This window comes from Neltuma alba, unplaced genomic scaffold (genome assembly GCF_004799145.2).
Source record: "Neltuma alba isolate B1F8T4 unplaced genomic scaffold, ASM479914v2 tig00011289_pilon, whole genome shotgun sequence".
Classification (NCBI taxonomy): domain Eukaryota; kingdom Viridiplantae; phylum Streptophyta; class Magnoliopsida; order Fabales; family Fabaceae; genus Neltuma; species Neltuma alba.
In genome coordinates this window covers 444778-469492 of record NW_021635998.1, presented here as the reverse complement: position 1 = coordinate 469492, position 24715 = coordinate 444778, and the positions used below count along the sequence as shown (strand labels likewise).

General features: G+C 34.8%; 3 protein-coding genes across 3 annotated transcripts; 1 reads left to right on the top strand and 2 right to left on the bottom strand.

Annotated features, from left to right (window-relative positions):
* Window positions 1-1321: 1321 nt before the first annotated feature.
* LOC114711355 (uncharacterized) lies at window positions 1322-4214 on the bottom strand. Its single transcript, XM_028895748.1, has 8 exons — window positions 3345-4214; window positions 3062-3268; window positions 2484-2983; window positions 2309-2390; window positions 2127-2213; window positions 1800-2063; window positions 1616-1719; window positions 1322-1535 (listed from the first exon to the last, which is right to left on the bottom strand). The coding sequence occupies exons 1-8, from the start codon at window positions 4212-4214 to the stop codon at window positions 1322-1324; spliced, it is 2328 nt and encodes a 775-aa protein (XP_028751581.1).
* A 7828-nt stretch (window positions 4215-12042) lies between these two features.
* On the top strand, window positions 12043-12939 carry LOC114711354 (ethylene-responsive transcription factor ERF086-like). Its single transcript, XM_028895747.1, has one exon. The coding sequence runs from the start codon at window positions 12043-12045 to the stop codon at window positions 12937-12939; it is 897 nt and encodes a 298-aa protein (XP_028751580.1).
* Window positions 12940-15161: 2222 nt separating this feature from the next.
* Window positions 15162-21266, bottom strand: LOC114711315 (GTP-binding protein OBGC, chloroplastic-like). The gene is given in 8 exon segments (XM_028895691.1): window positions 15162-15530; window positions 16312-16459; window positions 16827-16935; window positions 17895-17904; window positions 17907-18053; window positions 18158-18449; window positions 19346-19619; window positions 20182-21266. Coding segments are annotated over 7 exon segments (2013 nt in total). The 3' UTR covers window positions 15162-15530; window positions 16312-16363.
* Window positions 21267-24715: the final 3449 nt, after the last annotated feature.

Sequence of the window (24715 nt, the reverse complement as noted above, 5' to 3'; positions counted from 1 at the left end):
AATGGTTCAATCATGTCATAAATACTGTATCAGCTGTCATATTGCTACTGTTTTTTGATAAATAGTGTTGCGTGAATGGTAAATCCCATTGCACGTGTAGTGTAGTTAGTATGAAAGTTATGGTTCAATGTTTACCGTGCTGTACTTGAGGTGCAGTCATTTGAATATATGCAATGCATCTGCTGTCATATTGCTACTGGTTTTTGGTAAATACTGTTGCGTGAATGGTAAATCCCATTGCACGTGTAGTTAGTGTAGCTACTATGAAAGTAAACGGTTCATGTTTATCGTGATGTACTTGAGGTGCAGTGATTTGAATATATGTAACGTATCTGCTGTCATATTGCTGCATTGTATTGTTCATGGCAGAAAATCTGCCCAGCCCGGCAAGAAGGTGCAAAACCCAGTATAAAAGTAGTAAATACCATTGAAAGAGTTGTAAATCCCTCCGTATGTTTTGCAAAATTGACCTCCGACCTTTACCGTTTTGAGACCAAAGTTGCGCAGGCCAATTTTTTTGGGATGCAAAACCCACTGTAAAAGTTGTAAATCTCAGTTGAAGAGTTGTAAATCCCTCCGTGTGTTTTGCAAAATTCACGTCCGACCTTAACCCTTTTGAGACCAAAGTTGCGCAGGCCAATTTTTTTGGGATGCTAAACCCACTGTAAAAGTAGTAAATCTCAGTTGGAGAGTTGTAAATCCCTCCGTGTGTTTTGCAAAATTGACCTCCGACCTTTACCGTTTTGACACCAAAGTTGCGCAGGCCAATTTTTTTAAGGATGCAAAACCCACTGTAAAAGTAGTAAATCTCAGTTGGAGAGTTGTAAATCCCTCCGTGTGTTTTGCAAAATTGACCTCCGACCTTGACCGTTTTGACACCAAAGTTGCGCAGGCCAATTTTTTTAGGGATGCAAAACCCACTGTAAAAGTTGTAAATCTCAGTTGGAGAGTTGTAAATCCCTCCGTGTGTTTTGCAAAATTCACGTCCGACCTTAACCCTTTTGAGACCAAAGTTGCGCAGGCCAATTTTTTTGGGATGCTAAACCCACTGTAAAAGTTGTAAATCTCAGTTGGAGAGTTGTAAATCCCTCCGTGTGTTTTGCAAAATTCACCTCCGACTTTTACCGTTTTAGGACGAAGTAGCACAGCCCAGTAAATTCGCTTCTGCAGTTGTAATCTCGTCACATGTGTTGTAACAAATTGGGAAAATGGTTTAACATTACTTGAAAATGAGTTGCCTTTACAATCCCTGAAAACAGTTTGCAAATTCCCTTACATACATGACATTAACTAACACATCACTAAACTTAGACAGCGTCATTTACTGCCGTGATGCACGCTGCTTTTTCCTCGGTGTGGGTTCTGGGGATGACAGCAAGTTTAGTGCTTCTTCACGTCTTGAATTGAGCTCATGATTAACAAGCCACCACATTAGGTTTCGTCGGAAATCAGCAACATGTTCTTGACCATAGTCAAGCGTCACACCGGGCTCCCATTTGCTCAACCATATTAAAACATGAACGCCACAGTCTCGCCTGCACATGGCAACAATGTCCATGAGTGAAACACGAAGTAGCATTCATACATTATTACATCAACAACTAATACCACTCACAGATTGTTCTGTTGAGGAACAGGGGCCCAAATAATGTCACTCATCTGCTTCTTTCCAATGGTATTGGGCTTTACTATCTCAATCATGTCATAAAATCGATCCCTCTGCACAACACATACTTGCATTTGTAAATAATTTGGTAAACAAAGAGCATGCTACACAAGAACAGTAACAATAGTCTTACACATCCGGTCACCACAGTCATCATATCATCATCAGCTGCACCTTTCTTCTTACTCTTCTTAGCAGGGAAACTTGGCTTCATTGAGTCCAGCACATAGAAATTCATTGTCTTAGGCTCAAGCACAAGACAAAACCAGTGAGCACCAACAAGTGTAGGTCCAAATATCAAGTCACAGTCTCCTATGTTGTAACCGACATATTCAGGCAGCAACTGCTTTTCTCGTTTTCTAGCATCCCACCGAGATGGGTTCGCAGCTAGTATTGCCTGCAGCATCAAATGATTAGTCATGTAGCAGTAATTATTTTGTATTAATCTTAGTAACCTTACCATAAAGTCAGCATCAAATATGTGTCGCTTGACTTCTCCTTCACTCTTCATATCAGCCAGTAAAGTCTTGCACACAACTGACATAAGCTGTTTGCAAGTAAATTTTAGTTTTTTGCACAGGTATACATGAGCATCAAATATAAATTTATAGTACTCAGCCGAAGATCACAATACTAACTTACCCGGTTACCTATTCTCTCAATTCCTCCAAGTGTCCTTAGCTGATCTCGAGTGATATCCTCATCAGATATTTGAACTAAAGTCCTAAAAATGTGTTCCCAGTATCATTATGTGTGTAGTTAATTAGTAAACAACCGATAAGTAATATCATTCACAGTCATGCGAATAGTAACTTACACGTCACCATCCTGCCTTGAACACATGCGGGATATCATGTTAAAAAACTTTTCCTTTTCCTCCATATTCCTCTTCTTCCTCTTCACAGGCATTGTCAAAATCCATGGAGAATTTATGGCCGACTTCACCTCCCTCTGTGATCTCCTGGGCTGTGCATTCTTGTCCATGGGGGAAACATCAGGGGAATCCATATCTCCTGCTTGTATTCCTTCTTCCTCAACATCAACCATGTCAGCCTCGTCCGAGTCATCTCCATGATGAGGTATGTGTCCTGAGTCCTGTCCATCATCATCATCTCCCTCATTTTCATCATCACCATCATCAGCTTCATCTTCTCCCTTATATTCAGCTCCAACTTCACTAGGGCCCTCATCTCCCACAGTACGATTTTCCTCCATCGTTATGTGCACCTTATGTAGCTCATCCTCTACTGCACTAACAAGTCTCTTGTAGCTTAAATCAATTACAGCCATCAACTTTCGATGTAAGCTTTGCAACTCCTGCATCACATCATTAAAAAAAGGTCAAACACTTTATCTTTTTAATGCACATTGAAATTACGAAGCAAATAAACACACCGGGTGTAAGTCAGCGACACTTCTCCTTCTTCTCTCCTCATCTCCAACCCTAACTTTCGAGCCCTTCTGCTTATACAATAGGCCTCTGTTGCTCTGCCTTTCCTTCTTTGTCATCTCCTTTATCCTCTCATCAGTCCAGAATTGAATAGCACTTATTGACCCATCTCTAACAGATTTAGATAATGGGAAGCGCTCAGCAAGATATAACTGCAACATCAAATTATTAATTTTATCATCACTCCATTCAAACATAGAACAAAAAACAATGGTAGTAAATACATACCAATAAGAGGTAGATGCATCCTCCGACGTTGCAACTCCCTTCATCATTGTCTTCCCCTACGTTTCTATACACTTCAACATAATCTTCCATCTCTTTCCACAAGTTGTTCACAATGTATGTGGCCCAATCAAATTGGTGAAATTCATGCATAGTACAACACATCACCCTCACTAGCTTGTCACTGACTGTTGTTTGTGAGGTAGGAGCTAGAAAACTCCCAAGTGTGTACAGCATGAACAAGAACTCGAAATTCTCCTCATTCTCCCCAGATTTAATGTCTTTGAGTATCTTGGTAAAAGAGACTTTACCATATTCATTCTTCAACCTCTTGTATGTTTCATCATCATCATCCACATCCGTTCTTACCTTTTCCCCTGTGTGGGGTACCTCCAACAACTCCGCAACATCTTGTGCATCAATTTCCTTGATCTTCCCCCTTATTGTAAATTGATGAGTAGGCGGATCATATGCTCGAAGAATGCGTACTATGAGGTCACGAGGGAGTCTCTCACATCCCATGTCAAGCAAACTTGCAAATCCCAAACTTTGTACCTTGGCTTTCAATCTGTCATTGCTATTTATAAATTCCACCAATGACTTGTACTGCCGGACTGAGCAACGAGTGCTAAAAGCAACTTTTTTCATCCGCTTCTTCTTCGTCCCTTGCTTCTTTGGTTTGTTCACTTTATCATTATACTTCTTCCTCTCCTCTGGTGGCAGCTCCCTCCATGCCTTTGCTCCCTCCCTAACTTCTTCTCTCCTATTCCTAAACTCTTTGCCCGCCTTAAATTCATGCAGAAACAGCATGTACCCACTCTTCACTTGTCCACTTCCCTCTCCTTGTCCTTCTACTTGTACTTGTAACTCCATTTTCCCTGCTGCAATGACACCACTTGTTAGTCATTCATAGTACTATATTTCTTTCACAACAATGTCGTCAATTCCATCAACAAATGTGGTCAATTACACTAACAAATATAGTAAATTTTATTAACATATCATCAAAATACCATTGTCCACTCAATTAACAAGTGTAGTCAAGTCCACTAACAAATGTAGTAAATATCATTAACATATCACCTACAAAACCATTGCACAGTCAAATGACTTTGCATCACGACGATGTTGTTATTCCTGTAACAAATCTGGTCACTTTCATTGACTAATGTAGTAAATTCCACTAATAAATGTTGTAAATATCATTAACATATCACCTACAAAACTATTGCAGAGTCAAATGAATTTGCATCACGGCGATGTTGTCATTCCCATAACAAATCAGGTCACTTTCATTGAATGATGTAGTAAATTCCACTAATAAATGTAGTAAATCTCATTAACGTGACCTACAAAACCATTGCACAGTCAAACGAATTTGCATCTGCTCACTTTCATTGACTGATGTAGTAAATTCCACTAATAAATGTAGTAAATCTCATTAATGTGACCTACAAAACCATTGCACAGTCAAACGAATTTGCATCTGCTCACTTTCATTGACTGATGTAGTAAATTCCACTAATAAATGTAGTAAATCTCATTAACCTGACCTACAAAACCATTGCACAGTCAAACGAATTTGCATCTGCTCACTTTCATTGACTAATGTAGTAAATTCCACTAATAAGTGTAGTAAATCTCATTAACCTGACCTACAAAACCGTTGCACAGTCAATTGTATTTGCATCTGCTCACTTTCATTGACTAATGTAGTAAATTCCACTAATAAATCTAGTAAATCTCATTAACCTGACTTGCAAAACCATTGCACAGTCAAATGAATTTGCATCTAGTCACTTTCATTGACTGATGTAGTAAATTCCACTAATAAATCTAGTAAATCTCATTAACGTGACCTACAAAACCATTGCACAGTCAAACGAATTTGCATCTGCTCACTTTCATTGACTAATGTAGTAAATTACACTAATAAATGTAGTAAATCTCTTTAACATGACCTACAAAACCATTGCATAGTCAAATGAATTCGCATCACGACGTTGTTATTCCCCTAGCAAAACTGGTCACTTTCATTGACTAATGTAGTAAATTCCACTAATAAATGTAGTAAATTCCACTAATAAATGTAGTAAATCTCATTAACATGACCTACAAAACCATTGCACAGTTAAATGAATTTGCATCACCACAATGTTGTTATTCCCGTAACAAATCTGGTTACTTTCATTGACTGATGTAGTAAATTTCAGTAATATATCACCTCAATATCATTGTCCACTCAATTGAATTTGCATCACAAGCATGTTGTCATTCCCTTACCAAATCTATTATTTTCCATTGCCGAATGTAGTCAATTACTCTAATTAATGTTGTAAATTTCATTAACATATCACTTAACAAATGTAATCATTGCCAACACAAATTTAGTCCTTCTCAGACCAACAGTTGTTATTTCAAAACCAAACCCGCTAGTACTATTTACTACTTACCTCATCAAATTTACTACTCGGCTAATAGAATTACTGCTTGCTAAATTACTACAACAGGATAACCTTTGCAAATTTTACCCACGCAAGGACAAACTTTTCACCCTAAACCATTCAATGAAAATGAAAGTAACTTTGTCATTGCCGCGCATGCAGACCAAATTAGTGGAATTCTACTTCCTTAAAATCCCACCCTCTCCACATAGAAAGCTATACTCTTTTTAGAAAAGTCAAATAACACCGACAAAACTATCCTTTCCATTTTGTTCTTTTCCTTCAAATCAAAATAAACCAATCCCCACAACAAAAGCAATCCCCTGTTCCAATTAAAGGCCACCCAAAATGGATTAAACACTATCAATCACAATCATTTCCAAATATGTACACAACCAAACACATCAGCAATAACATGGAAACAACTTTTTTCGTCCTAGAGCAACTTCTATGGGAACAACAAAGACGGAACCACAAAGAGCATCACTGCATAATTACATTTTAAGCTTCGGGGACCCATCGAATGAACAACAATATTCAAGTTCCCTACCTGTTTAATTTCGAAAGCGACGGCGACAATGTGATTTCGGCGACCGCTTTTTCGTTACTAGAGGACCTTCGATTTGGTTTCGCCGAGTGGGGGCACTTTCTGTTTCGGTGGGTTGCTCTCGTCGGGTCGGCGGGTTGCTTTCGTCGACTGGGTGAGGTAGTTCTAGTTCCTGTTTCACTTAGTGGGGGTTGCTTTCGCTGAGTGGAAGCAGTTCCTCTTTCGTCGAGTGGGGTGTTGTTTTCGCCGAGGAGTCGGTTTCCGCCTTTTCTCCATCTCCTCAAGTTTCAAACATCTTAAGGGCATTTCGGTCTTTTCGCCGAAAATATTAATTCCAGATTGGTTCCCAGTGACCTCCTTGTCATTTTGCTTATTCAGGTCCCTTATTTGTCCTTTTGGAATTGAAGTGGTATTTTATTGTCATTTTCCCAAAAAAAAACTCTTATTAGTTGAGCAAATCAATATATGCTTTGTCTTATGCTTGGATTTATTAATAATTTACATAAATTAAACAAATCAATTAATTAATTAGTCATAAGAGATAATATGATTAGCTATGAGTTTATTCAGTTAGTTTAGGAATATTAAAACAAATGACATTTAGAAAGAAAAAAACTCATATTTAATGACTGACTGTGTTTCGAACAAAATTGTTTTTAATAGAAATATAGAAAGATGCATGTGAACGATAAAAAAGAATTGTCAAACTTTAGGCAAAGAATTTTATATTAACAACTACCTAAAAAGAAGTTTTTATAACAACAAGAGGAGAAAATATAATTTATGAGAAATAATATTATTCATATATTATAAATAGCAGGAATTGATTGGATCGCATTTCAATGTCTAAAGTATTTTGTCAAAGTCTAATTCCAAACCAATCAAATAAAAGGCAGATGTTGCCAAATAATTGAAGATGTTGCCTTTAGTCATTCTTTCCTTTTCGAACCCTTCCATGTTAAGGATGGGAAGTTTCATCCTACTTAATGACAACCTCGTCTTTGATTTGATTTTTCAGTTAAATATTTTTTATTTCTATTATATTAGAAATTTGAATATTATTGTTCACTGAATTAGTCTAGAATTAAAGTAAAGTGACTAAAATAATGATAGTTGATTGGATTCAAACGAAAAAGCCAATCTTTGAAACATTGGCTCGATCCATAATTTTTATAAAACCATCGCCGAGTTCCTCATATCATATGAACTCTAGAAAATAAGTGGCTCTATTTTTTTTAAAAAAATCATGGAATGAAAATAATTTCAAACATTAATTTATTTTTAAAAATGAAATTAAAATATAAAATTTAGTGTGATAAGATTAAAAATAAAAAATATTGATGTATTCTTGTAAAACATCATGGTACTAATTAGGAGCATTAAGATATAAATATTTTTTATGATCGATGTATAAAATATTTATGGATCTGACACATTGCTATCTTTCTGCTTGTGAAGGTGTTTAGTGGAAGAGTCAAGGGTCTTGGATTCAAAAGTAGTAATCCATTTTTTAATTCTTAATAAAATAAGATGATAAATTAATCTCAAACGTATGTGGTCTAATTGAATCATTGTGATATATATGTCCCTTGTTTTAGGGCCTCCTACTTTTTAAAAATTAAAGTTTCACTATTTACCTTTATCATCACGTGATTTGGACAAGTACAAAAATTTTTGTATATATTACTTAAATATATTGCTATAAGGCTATGGTTGAAATTAAGTTGAAATTAAACATGGTTAAAAATACCTTATACTACCTAATGTCCTTAATATAAGATCTTGTTTGACTTTTGTTTTAGTCCTAAATATAAGATTCTAATCTATTTTGTTTATCATATTTATGTATTTTTTTCAAGACAGTACTTCTAACAATAATAGTTTTAGCCAATACACTTGATTAGTAAAGATATTTTAAGAAAGACAACATTTATTTATTACAAATAACTAACTTAACTTCTTTTTTTAATCTTCTCAAATTAATCAACTAGTTCTTATAAATAATACTGGAGGTAGTAATAAGAATAAAAAGCAGACTAAACTCTAAGTTGTTAAAAAGGTTTGGATTAATAAGAGTGGAACTGGCTCCAACAAGACGGTGGTATTGTGGGGCGGTTCGGTTTTAGGCACTCACTTTGATAAATGGGGTCTAAGATTCTTAATTCCTTTTGACTGAAGTGGCTCTGGGATATTCAAGTATATGTTAGGAATATATTACAAATAATGAGTTCTTTTTTTTTCATGTTTGTGATGCGTGAAATAATAGATAATAACTTGTAACATTAAATAGGAAAAGTTAGTAAAAAATTCCTATTTGAAATTTTAATTTGCCAGAAGGATCTGAAATTGTGCAAGTACAAGTATGATCCGTGAATGCAACATATCATCCGCTGTGGCCAATTAAAATTTCAAATAAGGATTTTTTACCAATTTTTCCTATTAAATATCAGTCTTATAAAAGCTATCATTTTCTTTTTTGGCAGCACATAAAAACTATTCTCTTCATAGCTTTTTTTTTTTGCTTGAAAATTCTCTTCATAGCTTTTTAATACATAAGCTATAAATATACGACTCATTTTTTAGAATTTATACATAAAAGACTTGCATCTAATTAGTATAATTTGTTCATATTTATAACAAATATTTGAAAGTCTGTTATATAAATAAAATAACATAATCATAAGCTTCATTCTTAAGTTCTCAGATTGAGTAAACCATGGAGGGTTATCTTAACTGGTTAGGATTGTTCCAACTTCATAAGTCTCATTCTTTAGGCATCTAACAGAGGCAGGGATGTCAACCTCAAAAGTTCTTATCATGTCTTGATCCGATTGTAATTCCATAAGGGTTGGTCAAACACCGGATGGATAAGAAAAGAAAAAGGTTTTACATTGAATAGTGATCTTATCTTTCAGTGAGATTTCACCATTTGAGAATTATATGTTTGAAGAGTGAAAACCATGGTCAACTGCTTCAACCAGTTATGCAATTATAAATAAAAGTTCAAATATGAAGCTTATAGGTGACAAATTAACAGCATTAATATAATTTTACTAATGCATGCTTTCAGGGATAAATTTTTCTAGTATTTTTGCAATGCACAGGAGAGAGAAGACATGGATGAAATTGTTGGACAAAATTAAGGTTTGATTAATTAGAGATGATCACTTTCTTAACTGCCCCCTTTGAAAATGATGAAGCAAACAAGAATTCCCAACGTAATGATTGATCTTGTTTCGCAAAAAACAAGGAATTCACATGTGCTTATTGCGCACACAGCTAGTGAACTGGAGCTAGTGACAAGCCAAAAATATAGTATCTTTAAATTCAAATGTTTTGAGACAACCTAGAAGTGTGTCTATAAATATATATATATATATATGAATATATATATATATATATATATCAGACAAACTTTGCAGGTGTTTTGTTTTCCATTGCTTCTTCTGGTTTTTGTAACCAGTTTGCTTCCAGTTTTATCATGTTTCTTACTCCTCATGTTTTATTTATAGGACAGAGAAAAATATTTTTTTATCCTATTTATAGAACATTTTATTAAATTTTTAACGTGAACATACTGTTTTGTCCTTCATTTATTATAGTGTAGATAATTATCTTTTTTGAAATATGTATATATTAAATAGGAATAAAGTTGAAAAGTTGTTATATTTTAATGGAGAGTTAATACATTTTAATGTTTTTCTTAATTTGCATGAAATATACTGAAAGTGCCTTATAAATAAAATCAGAAGAGTATATAATTAAACATTCAAGTTCCAAAGCTTATGCTTCCAGTTTTATCATGTTTCAGATTGGGGATTAGCTAAGAATTCTAGATTAATCAAAAGGAATAATGAAGATCTATGTTTTGAGACACTTCTCAAGTGAGTTTTCAACATGAAACTTATGCAATACTTCACCTGGTGATATTTATTTAACTTTTTTTTTTCCAAAAATCTTTATCAATTAGAACCATACGTGGATAGTCCTATTCGTAACATCACCCTTTCAATAGAAAGTGTTAATGTTATGAATATAAGTGCAAACTGAGATATCATCTCGAGAAAATAGTTCATTAAGTGAAAAAATTTTAAACTTATAAGCTCTAATTCTTAGATCAAACTCTTTGATATACAAAATTCATACCTAACTATGAAATAAGTGGTGCCAATTTTTTCTTTTTTTAAATCACTTTATACATATTTATTTCGTATAGTACAAAATCATTTAAAATAAGTTACAAACAGCTTATTAGCTTATTTGATGGTTGGACATTGTTCCATTTTTACTGTTCTATCCATTTGATTACCACACCACCACATCAGCAGATCATGATATATATATATATATATATATTTTGGGGGGAAAGTAAATGATACGGTCAACCTGAGTGTTATATTTTAAACTATTTTTCAATAATTGCTTTGTCTGAGTGGAGAAACCCATGAATAGAGTTTAACAAATCAAGTTTCAGGTAGTTTGTCAATGGACTTTGTCGTTTACACGTGACCCGATATGCACAAAGATTCAATCTTTGTAATAATTAGCCACTGTCACTTGTAAATTATTCATGGCGGTCCTATTAGCATTTCCTCTTATTAAATTAAATAATTAATCTCTCCTTGTACTCTTTACTATATCAAGAAAATTAAACACTCTTTTGATCTTCATTGGAAGTAGAGAGAATATTAGGAAGAGTCGTATAAATCCATGTAAAGACCTATGGTTTGAATCCTCCTAACATGGCTTGCAAGTAATATAATGAAAAGAATCTTTTATTTTTGATGAGGCATATGTAGAAATTATGTTATGTTATTATTTAAGTTCTAGTTAAATAAAATTGAGGACTCGAACTTTGTTAATAGGAAAAAAATGAATGTTAAGAGAAATGTTCAAACTTGACCACTTAGGCCTAAATCAACAATTTTAAATGATGAACAGTTATATAAAAATGCATACTTTTCTTGTTTTATTTATAAGATGGAGATAATTTTCTTTTTATTTATAACGCACATCATTAAACTTTTTATATGAATATACAATTTTATCTTTTTATAAAAAGAGCAGAAGAAGATTGAGAAGTATGTTCAATGAGATCATTGAATGGATTAGCTAACAACCTATCTAAATATTTAATTATTAATAGAGTGCAATAACATCATGTGATTCATATAGCTAATCCCATTTAGTAGAATAAGATTTGCTGTTGTATACAATTATACCTTTCATTTATGATTACGTAAGCTATGCTCTTCTATTAAGTTATTTCTGCTAACAACGGTGATGTGAAGCAGTAGACTTTGTATAAAGTGTATTAAATATGGATATGGTTAAAAATTGATTAAATACGAAGACAAAATTTATAAGATTTAAGATTTTTCTTTATTTTGATGAAACATTTTGGAAGTTATTTATAAATATGATTGGAAGAGTGTTACATGTTTTTGTCAATTTATTGAGAAGGAAGAAATTAGAAAGATACAAATCCCAAAAAAGTAGGTGGAAAACAGAAGAATGGTCTCCCAAGAAAGACATGCGCAAAAAAATGTACTTAACACACTCTTTATAAAGGCTTTCCATAGCTTCACCTTTCTCCCATACTCATCCCTTCACTGCTACTCACTTCTGCACTCCCTTTCTCTTGCAGATTTCAACTCTCCCTTACATTATCTTGCCCATCTCATCTTTTTTCTCTGCCATTTTTGCAGCCATGCCAAGCTCCAGAGCCTCAGAGAACAAAACCCAGATGGGTTTGTGTCTTCTTCAAACCAACCCATCTTCTTCTAGTGAGAGAAGAGGGCGAAAAAAGCAAGGAGAAGCAGGAAGATTTCTGGGGGTGAGAAGACGACCTTGGGGAAGATATGCTGCAGAAATTAGAGACCCCGCAACTAAAGAAAGGCACTGGCTTGGGACTTTTGATACTGCTCAAGAAGCTGCTTTAGCTTATGACAGAGCTGCTTTGTCCATGAAAGGATGCCAAGCAAGAACCAACTTCGTATACACTACTGACAATACAACCTTTGACAATACTCTTCTTTGTCCCTTTGATGTTCAGCTTCAGTCACTCTTTAACACTACTCAGATGAAACAGTCAATCAACCAGAACAGGCCACCTCAGCTTTCTGAGACTTCCCAGATTGAGACTACTGCTGCATGTGATTCTTCTTCAGCTCAGGAGGCTGATAGCTTACTCTTCTTCTCCAATGGTGATTCTAAGTCAGGTTACTTGGAATGCATAGTTCCTGATGTCTGTTTCAGACCACCACCATCTTCTTCTAATGATAGCAACAGTTCAAACTCCATAAAGAACAATGGTGCCTTAATTCCCTGTGCCGATGCAAATGACCAAAAGATATCTCAAGAAGCTGTGAAGAACATGGCTTCAAGCTATGGAAATTTCACCTATCCAAATGAACTCGGGCAAGAAACATTCTGGGACTGGAGCTGCAGTGAACTTGCTGCTATATTTAACAGTCCATTAAAGGTTGAAGACACAGACACTTCAAGCTGCGGGATAATCTCTCAGGCTGCTGCAACTGCTCCATCAACCACTTATGCTCCATCACTTCCTTCATTTGATGTTGATTTGGCATACACACTCTTCTGATCAGCTCTGGTTGATCTTTTTATGTTGGAATAAATTAAAACCCTGGTTTGGCCAATATGATCTCAAGTTGTCAGTTGTATCAGTTTACTACTTGGAAGTTAATTAGATATATCAGCTCTTCTAAGGGTCATATAGTATCAAATCTAAGTTGGAACCACAAGATCAAACTTTCAAGTGTAAAATGATATGCAAAAAATGGATCTTTGAAAGATTCAAGGGATACATTGGAACAAGATGAATATGGAAGTTTTACTGCCATACTTCAACCTAGTTGGGCCATTGGCTTTACCAGTTTGTGTACTTGCATGCACTTGAACCTTTTTGGTTGTAATATGGGATGGTCTAAGTCTAACCCTAGCATGCCTTTTTTATTCGTTTAATGTAATTACTTCACTGGAAGTTTAGAAAAAAGTTTGAAAAAGTTTGCACTCTCAAATCAAGGGCAAGTCATTACTCAATTGTGTGTCATACCCTCACATACATTAATTAAATATTTTAAATTATTGAGTGATAGCATGATAGAAAAATAATAGATCCTTCTTTTCGGCTGCTTGTCTTCACTTTTGGATACAATAAAGGCACAAGCACAGCATGTATTGGCTCACACCAGGTTTCTGTCCGCAATAAACAAAATAGGCATTAATTTTATTTATTTTAGAATAAGATTAATACAATAAAATTTATTTTTTAAAAAGTGCAAATATGCAAGAAATCTTTCGAAATGAACCAACTAACTGCATATGTAGTTGTATGGTGTTAAATAATGAATAGAGCAAGAAGATGATGATGATGTTTTGTATGTGCATGACTTGTATTTGCGAAATAACCATCCAGGAGACAGTATTTCCTCTACTTTCCTTTTCTTTTACTTAAAATGTTTCACTCCTGATCTGAACTATTTGATTAAATTTCAAAAATTTACCCTTAATACTAAATTACTAAAACTTGATTCGAATATTTCAAAACTATACTGAATAGTTCGTTATTAAAATATTTCTCTTTTTTTTAAATTTTTTCTATTGTAGATGTAAATTGTTTAGCTTGAAATGAGCTGCACTATTGTTATTAAAAATAAAATCATGTTATCCAATTCCACAGAACATATTGTGTGTTTATGAAGGTATATAAACCGTTAAACGGGAAAAATGGAGAGAGAGGGAAGGGGAAAGTAAGATGAATGCCCATGCCTAGTATGGACTATGGAAGGAAACAGGATGTGTGAGGACCCACCTGTGAGCAGTACGATCGAGAAGATGAAAACGAGGCAAGGGCGGAGGTGATAGGTTATGCAGGGAGCAAGTAAAGTAGAGTAGAGAAAGGCCACACTTTTTTGTGAACAGTGAAATAGAATCTGCAGAGTGCAGCTCTGCAGATCTTCATACCCAGGTTGTAACAGTATAACATCGTAGTGGTTGGAATTAGAAGCAACATATCACATCCCCAAGATTCAACCGACAAACATCCTGTGACCTTTTAGATCTGTTAATTTTAACATACAGGACTGAATTACACTGAATCAGACTTCAAAAATTAAGTTACAGTCAAATCAAAACTATAAGGATTGAGTTACATCTAGTCAAAGGTATAATGATTGAGTTACAAATGTATCAAATTTATAGGGACCAAAAGATTAATTTTTCCTAAAAAATCTAAGTTGGCCTAAGATGCATTAAGATTGTAATCGTGATTTAATTCCAGAAATGAAACGTACTGTAGCCTCAGATTTATGGATGATATTAATGGGAAGACCTGGCTGGTTGAACGACATTATCAGGCAAATTTAACAATATATAGGAGCGTATTAGCTTGCCGGCTCGAACTGCACATAGTCCTTAAGAACTTAGGAGGGAACACTCAGACCCCGAGAAAGCACTCACAAAACATCATTAAAATGAAACATCACCAGAGAACAAAACAGCATAGTAATACTACTTCTAGGATATAAATGAATGTTATGAATAATGATTGGCTTAAGTAGAAATGATTCAAGTGAATTTAAGAGCTCGGACTTTATACATGAAAAAAAATCACATTAAGAAAGCTATTTCTTATGGGACTCGGCAATGCTTTAATCACAAAGTAATGTTACATCTCAATCCTGTCTCTATTATGATGACTTCTTGTGAAACTTCATCTTTAAGGAACACTCTAGCTTCGCCAAGTCATTTACTCCAGCAGTCAGGAAATGAATGAGTGGCAGTGATTTATTTCAGTACATGTCAGAGGCTTCAACATACAATTTATTTCAGTGTATGTCAGACTTCGACATACAATATCTAGTCATAAGATTAAATCATCAATTACAGCTCCGTTGGTCCTATGACTGTATAAAACCAATTTAACCTCACAAGTGAGATGTACAATAGTATCTTAATCGTTTTCATATAATTTTTTGTCACTTAAGTTTGTCTTCGCTTGTGAGCTGTTGATAAAGAACTCAGCTTCCTTCTGAACAGTAGATATTTGAAATTGTGGTTGCGCCAAGAGCCAAGCTGCATCAAAAGGACAGACAGCCCATGAAGCCTAGCTTCTTAAGTCAGTTCTGCCACGAACTCATTATCTTCCATAGCTTCATTGCCTCTCTACACAAACTGCTGATTACAGTCAAATGAACATACTTCAATGATACCTACTCCACGGATTAAGATTTCATAAAGACCTAAATTAGCAGCAACTACCAACTAGAAACATTACATGACTTTATCTCTTGAGAAAAAGTTGACCAAACTGAGGTAAAATTTCTCAAGTTTTTGCTATTAGGTTCTTTATAAACACGGGACACGTGGAGAAAATTTTTTAGAATACCCCATCACGTGATATCAGGCCATGAAAAACATAAAAACACCTTGTTTTTACTAAACTGCTAGCACCCAAATGCACACTTGAGTTCTGTCCAAAAAAGAAAAAAAGTGGCATTGATGACATGCCAAGTGTGTAACTTAATATGGGGAACAGAAGATAAGAAAAGGTTGCCATACGTCAATTTGCCTTTTACTTGCTCAATCTATATAAATATATACATATATAACATAAATTGTGTATGAAGACATGTGATGCATTTCAATTGCAAAAGTGCTATGAATTGAGATATTTGATTTGTATTAGGCTATGAGTTTTGTTGTATTGCGGCATAATATTTGTTTTTTTTTTTAATTTTTTAAATTAGTGGTCTAACTAAATGATTTTGTTTTAAATCTTTTCATGCCACACATGGGATGGAATTTTGGTTACGTATCAATGTAGCAGGAAAAAAAAAAAAATACTATACTCTCAATAATATGAGAAACCAGGGAAACCAGTATCCTAAATTACAGTATAACCAAGTTGCATAACGATATACAAGAACAATGATGAGATAATGGTTATCCATACCTCCTTTAAAATTGCAGTACACATATTCAAGCAGCATCCAGATAGAGCAGAACTACTTCCATTCGGCCCATTTAGCTGAGTCTGTGGATCTCCTCTTCATTCTGGACGCACTGGACTTGTCATTAGAATCATGCCAAACCATCTCAATCTGCTAGATAGCATACAGAATCATATGGTCATTGCGACGCAATATACAAAATCTTCCCCAAGGGCTAACCAAAATTTTTAACTGCAATTATATTTTTTAAAAAACTAAACGGCAACATTTTGTTGCTTTGGATATGTTCTTTCCAAATTAATTATGAGAACGAAAAATGGCAGCGGTTGGAACTGGTATTTCTTTTAAGAAATCTGTGAATAAATTGAAAGCAAGTCATGATGATTAAATTCAATCAGTACAATAGCTATATGTTGATGTATTTGATGATTGTGCTAATAAGGATTACAATACAGAAAAGAGGATAAGAAACAAAGGATTACAATACAGAAAAGAGAATAAGAAACAAAGGACACACCTCTCCAACAATTACCGTGTCACCTTCCTTTACACCTTGTTTCATGAGAGACTTGTACGCACCACAAGCATCAAGGACATGTTGAAATCTTCTCTCTGAATCAATATACCTACCAAACAGTCATGACAATTATCACAAGGTTTGCCATGAACAGTTACTGCAATTTCAGGCACATTACGATTCGTAATAAATGTCTGTCTAAGCACATCTTTAGTACCAAAATATCAACTATGAGAGAGTAGGCGGAATTTCCTTTCTTCATATTGTCTCAACTCACAATATTAAATGTGCATGTGCGTGCGCACACATTCAATCAATGTTTACCAAGCAGACAAAAACATTTACATATCTTATGTGTCATTTCAAGTTAAATGCACTCTTTTGTTTTTCGGCGAATTGTTAAATGCACTCTACATAAGAGCAACTATCAACTTAGTTAATATTTTCCTCATTTGTTTTCGGACATAGCTAGGGTCTAACATTTTCTATATGCGCTCTGCAAAATGGAGTTTGGTCACCGGAGACAAGATATTTCTGGCAAAACTACGACTACAATAATAACGATCACCATCATCATAAAAAAAAAAAAACAATTTTTAAAGGCAAAAAAGGGATATAAACAAAGAACGTATAGTTAAGATTCAATGCACATGAAAAATAACATTATATCCACTTAATGGATTAAATTTCCTTACAGAGAATAGCAAGTGTGGGAAATGATGATCCTCTACAGAAAATGCTAGCTTATCCTCACATCTTCATAACACAGATCATATGATTCTGAGTCTTCCAGTCTACGGCCAATACTTGAAAACTTCAAAAATCCATGCAAGAAGCTCAAGGCAAGGATGGGGTAATAATGTCTCAGCTTAATCACATTTCATATGGTTCTGAGAGCAAGTATATAATAAATGTGGACACATTTTCTACACGTCATTATGTTAAATAAGATTAGGAGTCAGACCCTTAACAATCATATGATGTTTAAGATGTCCTAGACATTGGATAATGAAGGGTAGTCATGATAGCAAATTGCATGCTGTTCACATGGAATACTCTTTAACCCACCTCCAATTGTCATCTGAGAAAAACGTTGCAATCCAGATCCAACTACATGCCAAATATTTGTGCTGCTGTCATGAAAAACCTCAAAATCACTGATGGGTGCACTTCGCTCCTTTTCTACTGCTTGGGCTACATGGTTTAAGTTTACGATACCCCTTCCATCTGAAACAGATAGAAATTATTCACATGCTATGGCAAATTAAGTAATCAGAATTAACTGAAAATAGGACGAGAATTTTAAGAACAAAAGTGAATCAAATTCAGACCTTGGCATTCCTCTTTGGCCTCTTTATATTGGCATAGAAGCTCATAAGCAGCACAGATAACTTCATAAGTACCTTCCCTTTTCACAGCACTCATGGCAAAAGGTGTGATACCACGAGATTGTAGCTTTTCCCTAAAGGATGGCCACTTCTCATATGCTTCTGGAAGATCCATTTTGTTATAAGCAACCACATAAGGTTTCTCAGCAAGTTCAGGACTAAATAGTTCTAGCTCTAGACGAACTGCATCAAACTCTAGATCAGGCTGAGGTGAAGAGCCGTCAACAACATGCACCTAGAATACAATACAGATGCATATTGGTAAACAGTGAAAAATAGAATGGAAGAAAGAAGGAAAGATGAGAAAAATAAGCCAAAAGATATCAAATATGTCAGACTTGGAAAGACAAGAAGAAAAGAAAAGCAGAAGTCACTTAATTTCATAGTTTGTCAACGAATCAATATAACAGCTTAAAGTCTCATTTTGGGAGGCGAGTGCCACAACTCATAAGGAATAAAAGGTTTAAATTACCCACCGTCACTAACTTGGTTTATGTATTTGGAATCATGCGGCTGAATTCATTCAAGCTGGCTAATGGTTACTTGGACAAATATATCTAACATATGATTTACTCTTAAATGATCAGGTGTTGGTATGTGTTGCCAAAAGAAAAACTTCATACTATGTTCACGCCTGAAAGGTGCCTTGCTAGAGATTTCTTTATGAGGGATTCTTTCAGAAATGTCTAATGGTCATGAGAACTTTGAAAGTTTTCAATGCAATAGGAACTAAAACATGCTTACCAAGCACTAATTACATAATTTCACATTAAAAAAAAAAAAAAAAGCATCAAACATACTCTACATAGCTGGTCATGGTTTCATATAGTTAACCTGTTGATCAACCAAAACAACTGCAAATGTGCAATTTATTGTGGCTCAATTATAAAATCCTTGGCAGTGCCCAGTATTAACACTTAAGGGTCATTAAGAAAAGAAAATTTGCAAAGATCAATCACATGAGTTTTATAAAGAAAACGCAGATAAGTTTCACAATTCACCAGTTTCAGGGGAGAAAGGATGCAGGGTCTATTGGTGAACATAGCTCCATGCTTTAAGATTGGTATGTCAATGGAACCACAAGAAGCAGAAGAGAACATACATGTAGTCGTCATGACCATGTGTACTTACCAGGGCAGAGCACCTTTCAGTGTGTCTTAGAAACTCATGACCTAAACCAAAACCTCGGTGTGCTCCTTCAAGTAGACCAGGGAGGTCTGCCACGACCATTGTTGAATCATAGTCAAAGGAAACAACGCCCAGATTAGGAAGCAGTGTTGTAAAAGGGTAATTTGCCACTGTTGGCTTGGCAGCACTGATCACACTCAAAAGTGTACTTTTCCCCGCATTTGGAACACCAACTATACCAACATCTGCAACCAGTTTCAGCTCTAACTCGAACCATCTGACCCAAAAAGGGGGGGGGTTATTCTTAATAAATAAACACATGGGCTGAGATGCAGGAAAATAAATAAACAAATACATTTTATCATCACAACAAGCACCGGCAACTATACATGTCTTTTCTAATAGCACAACTACACACATTTTCATTTCAGATGCAAACAACAATACTTTTGAATGCGGTCAAGCCTCCTTTCCATATTACAAAGAGTTATGAGATGAGCCAGGAAGATAGTAGTCAGTTCTCCTAGCCCATAAGAGAACCGTTAACATGAACCACCCAACTCACCCAAACCATATATAAGTCTCTCACCCCATTCAAATAAATGACAATACTCTTCTCACGCATATTTGTTCACAAATCACATTGCATATTTCACAGTTGAAGGACTTCCACGTTGTCCTGCAATTGAAGGACTACAATTTGATTGATCCAAAATAATCTCATTAGCAGAATTAACAGAAGCAGAATGCAGACAACGACTATCAGATAAAACAGAATTTAATGAGAGCCAAAACAGCAGAGGGCAAGAAAACACAATTTAGGCCGGAGGAGAACTCACTTCTCTGGACCCTCTTCGCCATTCTCAGCAATCCTGGGGACCTTATTCGTCCCAGACTTAAACGATGCATTTCCTCTCCCACCTCTGCCACCTGGCAACAATAATGCTCTCTGCCCGGGATGTAGCAATTCCAATACCACTTCATCTTTTCCCGCCTCTCTTATCACTGTTCCTGGAGCCACCTTCACTACCACATCTTCTCCTTTAGCCCCACTTTGCATCCTTCCCTGTCCATGAGCTCCCCTCCCCGCCCGAAAATGCACACTATTCCGAAACGGCAAAAGTGAATTCATAGACCCATCAACTTCAATATAGACATTTCCTCCTCTCCCTCCATCGCCACCAGACGGCCCACCCAGTGGCACGTACTTCTCACGACGGAAAGCTACGACTCCATTTCCGCCATCCCCGGCCTTCACATATATTTTGGCACGGTCAAAACATCGCATAACAGCCGGCACACCCTTCTCCTTTATAGCTCCCCCCTCAAAAATGTCCTCAGCATCGTCGGATAAAGCGACATAGTCACCATTTTGAAACTCCAATAAATCAACCCCTCCGTCGTTGCTAGAAATGCTCGCATTTGGGCTACCCATAAAACCCAACTTTTCATCATCGTCGTCGTCGTCGTCGTCGTCGTCATCTTCTTCTTCTAGTTCTTCTCCGTCACCATATTCATATTCAGAATCATCATTGACTTCAAAAATTCCGAATTTCTTATAGTTTCTTCCCAAATCACCACGAACGACATCTTCATCAATGAGGTCATCTTCTTCCTCTTCGTCCAGCAGCTCATCAACTTCTTCCTTAATTGTTGCCGGGCTTGCCTCAGAAAGCTTGACTTCCAATGGGGGAGCGGAGTATTCATAGTCATCCTTCGGAGGAAGACGAGTATAGGTGGTGGCTTCGCCGCCGGGAAGCATCACCGGCTCAGGCGGCGGTCTGTATGTGCCGATATGCTTCTTAAATTTAGGGCTGATCTTAGGGTTTCGGAACTGCTTTTTGTTAGTGCTTCTGCGAGGATTCTGAGTATTGGGTCGAGCTAGAGCTCTGGAGGAGAAGCACACCGACATTGAAGAAGCCATTTTCTGTGTCACTCTGGACAGGCACTGTGAGCCAGCGCTGCTTGTGAGGAGAACACTCAACGGGAAAACACTAGCGAGGGAAATAGCGGCAAAAGTTCAACTGGATAAGGCGCCACGTGTCATGTCGTTAACCCAAAAGGCCGCGCCGTTGGACCCTACAGAAGCTAGATGGATCGTTTGCTTCTCTAGCAAATGAAAGATATTCTATGGTAAATATCAGGAGACTAGATTTTGCAGAACTGACAATGGGAATGTCACAAGAAACTACATACTACTTTCCATTCTTAATAATATAAGAGTTAATTTAAATATTAGATTTAATCTTAAATAAAAAATTTGGTTCACTTTATTTTTTATCTTTTCTAAAAATATCTTTATTGATTATAAGTGTTTGCATCAAGAAGTAATTCTAATCATCTAATGCATGTGATTAAAAAGATAATTTAGAAAAACCAACACACATTTATGATAATTAACCAACTTAACTAATTTTTTTATATCTCCAAATTAGTTATTTAACTCTTATATTAAGGAATCTGTTAGTGTTAAAAGAAAAGCTATTTGATGATGTTAAGAAACCATTTGAAATAGCTTACAAAAAGCTTTTTAATGATAATTTACAAAATATAAAATAAATATATTAGAGGAGTTTTATCTCAATTTATATAAAACATACTTATACGTGCTTTTGAATGCTAACTCAGAGAGTTCCTAAAGCTCAAACCTCATTAGAACCTCATTATAGGGCCCTAGAAATCACCTTCTGTTTGGTTGAACAGCAATCTTACAGTCCTGTGCTTCGTACTGTGCATTTGCCAAATTTGTTTGGCGTCTGCCTTTCCTGATCAAGTCTATTTGATGGTTGAGTGAGGCGAGGCGAAAGCATAAGCCAAAACCTCTATGGCAAGCCCTCATGAATCATTTAGAGAGCCACGCTCCCCGCCATCCTGAACTAAGAAGGAAAATTATACTCAAATTCCACAGAAGACAATTAATTTCAAATAAGTCTCTAAAAATCCCGAAATAATTCCTAAATCTCCAGGGACTTGTGTATAATTAATTATAATTATGAAATTACTTATTTACCCTCATTAATTTAAACCCAATGTAATTCATTTACAGCCTCAACAGTGACTATTGACAATCCGAGGAGAGGTGGTCAACAACCTCGGCAATGCCCATAGCATCCCACAGAGTGCGTTGTCAGGAGTACTGGCGAGGTTGTCGACCACTTCTTCTCGTATTGTCAACAGTCACTGTTGAGGTGGTAAATAAATTGCTGCAATAAAATTAATAGGGGTAAATAAGTAATTTCACAATTATAAATAATTACACATAGGTCCCCGGGGATTTCAGAATCATTTTGAAATTTTCAGGGACTTTTTTAAAAGTAATTATCTTCTGTAAAATCTGAGGGTAATTTTCCCGAACTAAAATTCATGTTCATGATCCCAGTGTTAAAGTTTAATGCCCCGGTAAAAGGGTCGTTGTCCAACGGTCAAAAAGTATTGGTATTCGACAAGGGAATAGGTTAACTGTAAACGTAATATTGGAAAAGACATGAGCATATGTTATGACATGTTTTTATTTTGCCATGCTGTTATCTTATTTTAACTAATTAGTACTACCTCTTATTCTAATTATAAGACTCATTTGTCTGATTTGGAAAGATTAAAAAACTTAGTTAAATTAGTTATTTGTAATGAATATGTGTTGTTTTTTCTAAAATATCCTTGTTAATTAAGTTTATTATCTAGACCTATCGTTGTTAGAATGATTACTTTGGAAAAAAAAACGTATAAATATGAAAGATAAAGTAGATTAAAATCTTATATTTAGAACTAAAATAAAGGTCAAACAAAGTCTTATATTAAGGATTGGAGGTAGTATATACATAGTAATATTTAAAGAAAACCATTACTAAATATCTTTTTGATTAAACGATTAAGAAATATAGCTGGAGAGTGAGATTGAAGAGTCAGAAACAAATCTAAAAGTATTGACAATAATTATAAGGAAGAAGATAAGAAAAAAAGGCTTGATTAGATTATTTAATATTATTGTGTATTATTTTTGTAAATATATTATGTTTATTTTGTGTGCTAGTATTTATTTTATTTCAGTTTAGTATACCACTACTTACGTATAATATTTTTATTTAATTATTATTTTACTAATTCGATCGACGATTAGATCAATTTTAAACTATAAATACTGTGAACTACTGTTCTTTCTAGTTCGATTTCCGATTCAGATGTTAAAACATTAATTTTAATCAAATTACTCCTTTCTTTTTTGGTTGGCCTGCCAATCTGACGGCCATATGGTTTTGATTTTTTTAGGATAAAGTGCTAAATTACCTTAGAAGTGTATGCTAAAAAGTACTCAACACTTAAAATTTCTTTTTTTTTGTTGTTGTAATATATTCTGAAAGTTTAATTTCGTAACTAATATATCCTAACCATTAATTAATGTTAATTTTCACCGTTAAATCAAATTGTTTGACTCCTAATTGCTTAGCCAGTAACCACATGCACTTTGATCTTTCCACCTCATCATTACACCTTATCCCCTCTTCTTTCTCCCTCCTTCACTCTTTTTCTAACCCTCTATTTAGATGGGAAGAGAAGTTGAGAGGAAAAAAAATAAGAAAAGAGAAAATTAGAAAAAAAATATTATCACTTCTCATATTTAAATAAACAAGAGAAAACAGAAAGGAAAGAAAATAAGTAAATAGGTGAATGACTAAAATATTCTTTTTGTCATATCAAAATATATCTTGATTAAAATCAAATTAAATATCATAATGAAAAACCATATTTACATTAACATAATCATATAATTTAAAATCAAATTATTTGATAAAGATATATTATCATGTTATTATATTTTAATATCAAATAATTTTGTAAAAAAAAGAAAAAGATAACATTTTGTGTAATGTAATACTAAAAAACTAAAATGATAACTCTACTTGTTTTTTTTAGTTCATTTTAGAAGGATTTTTACCATTTTAATTATTTTATTTTTCAACCAAGCAAACACAGAAGAAAGACTTGATAATAATAAATAAATAAAATAAGTATTATTCTGCTGAAAAAACATATGTAAGGGTAGAGAGGAAAAATATGTTTTCTTCTCATTATATGGAGAAAAAAGTTAAGAAGAAAATAGGCTATGAAACCCACTTCATTTTCTACCTGACTTTTCTTTTATCCCACTTTTCTTCCTTTTTCTAAACAAGAGAAAAACCTCTTCTGTTCTTATTTTTCTTTCTAGTTTTCTTTCCTTCGTTATTTTCTCTCCATTCAAACATAGCATAAAACTAATCCTTTCTCTAAAGCTCCTTTCCTTTTCCTTTCCCTCACCCTCAATTCACAGCCACGACTGTCGTCGAAAACTGGAAAAAAAAAAATCAAATATATAATTTAATCAAACCCAGAAATAAG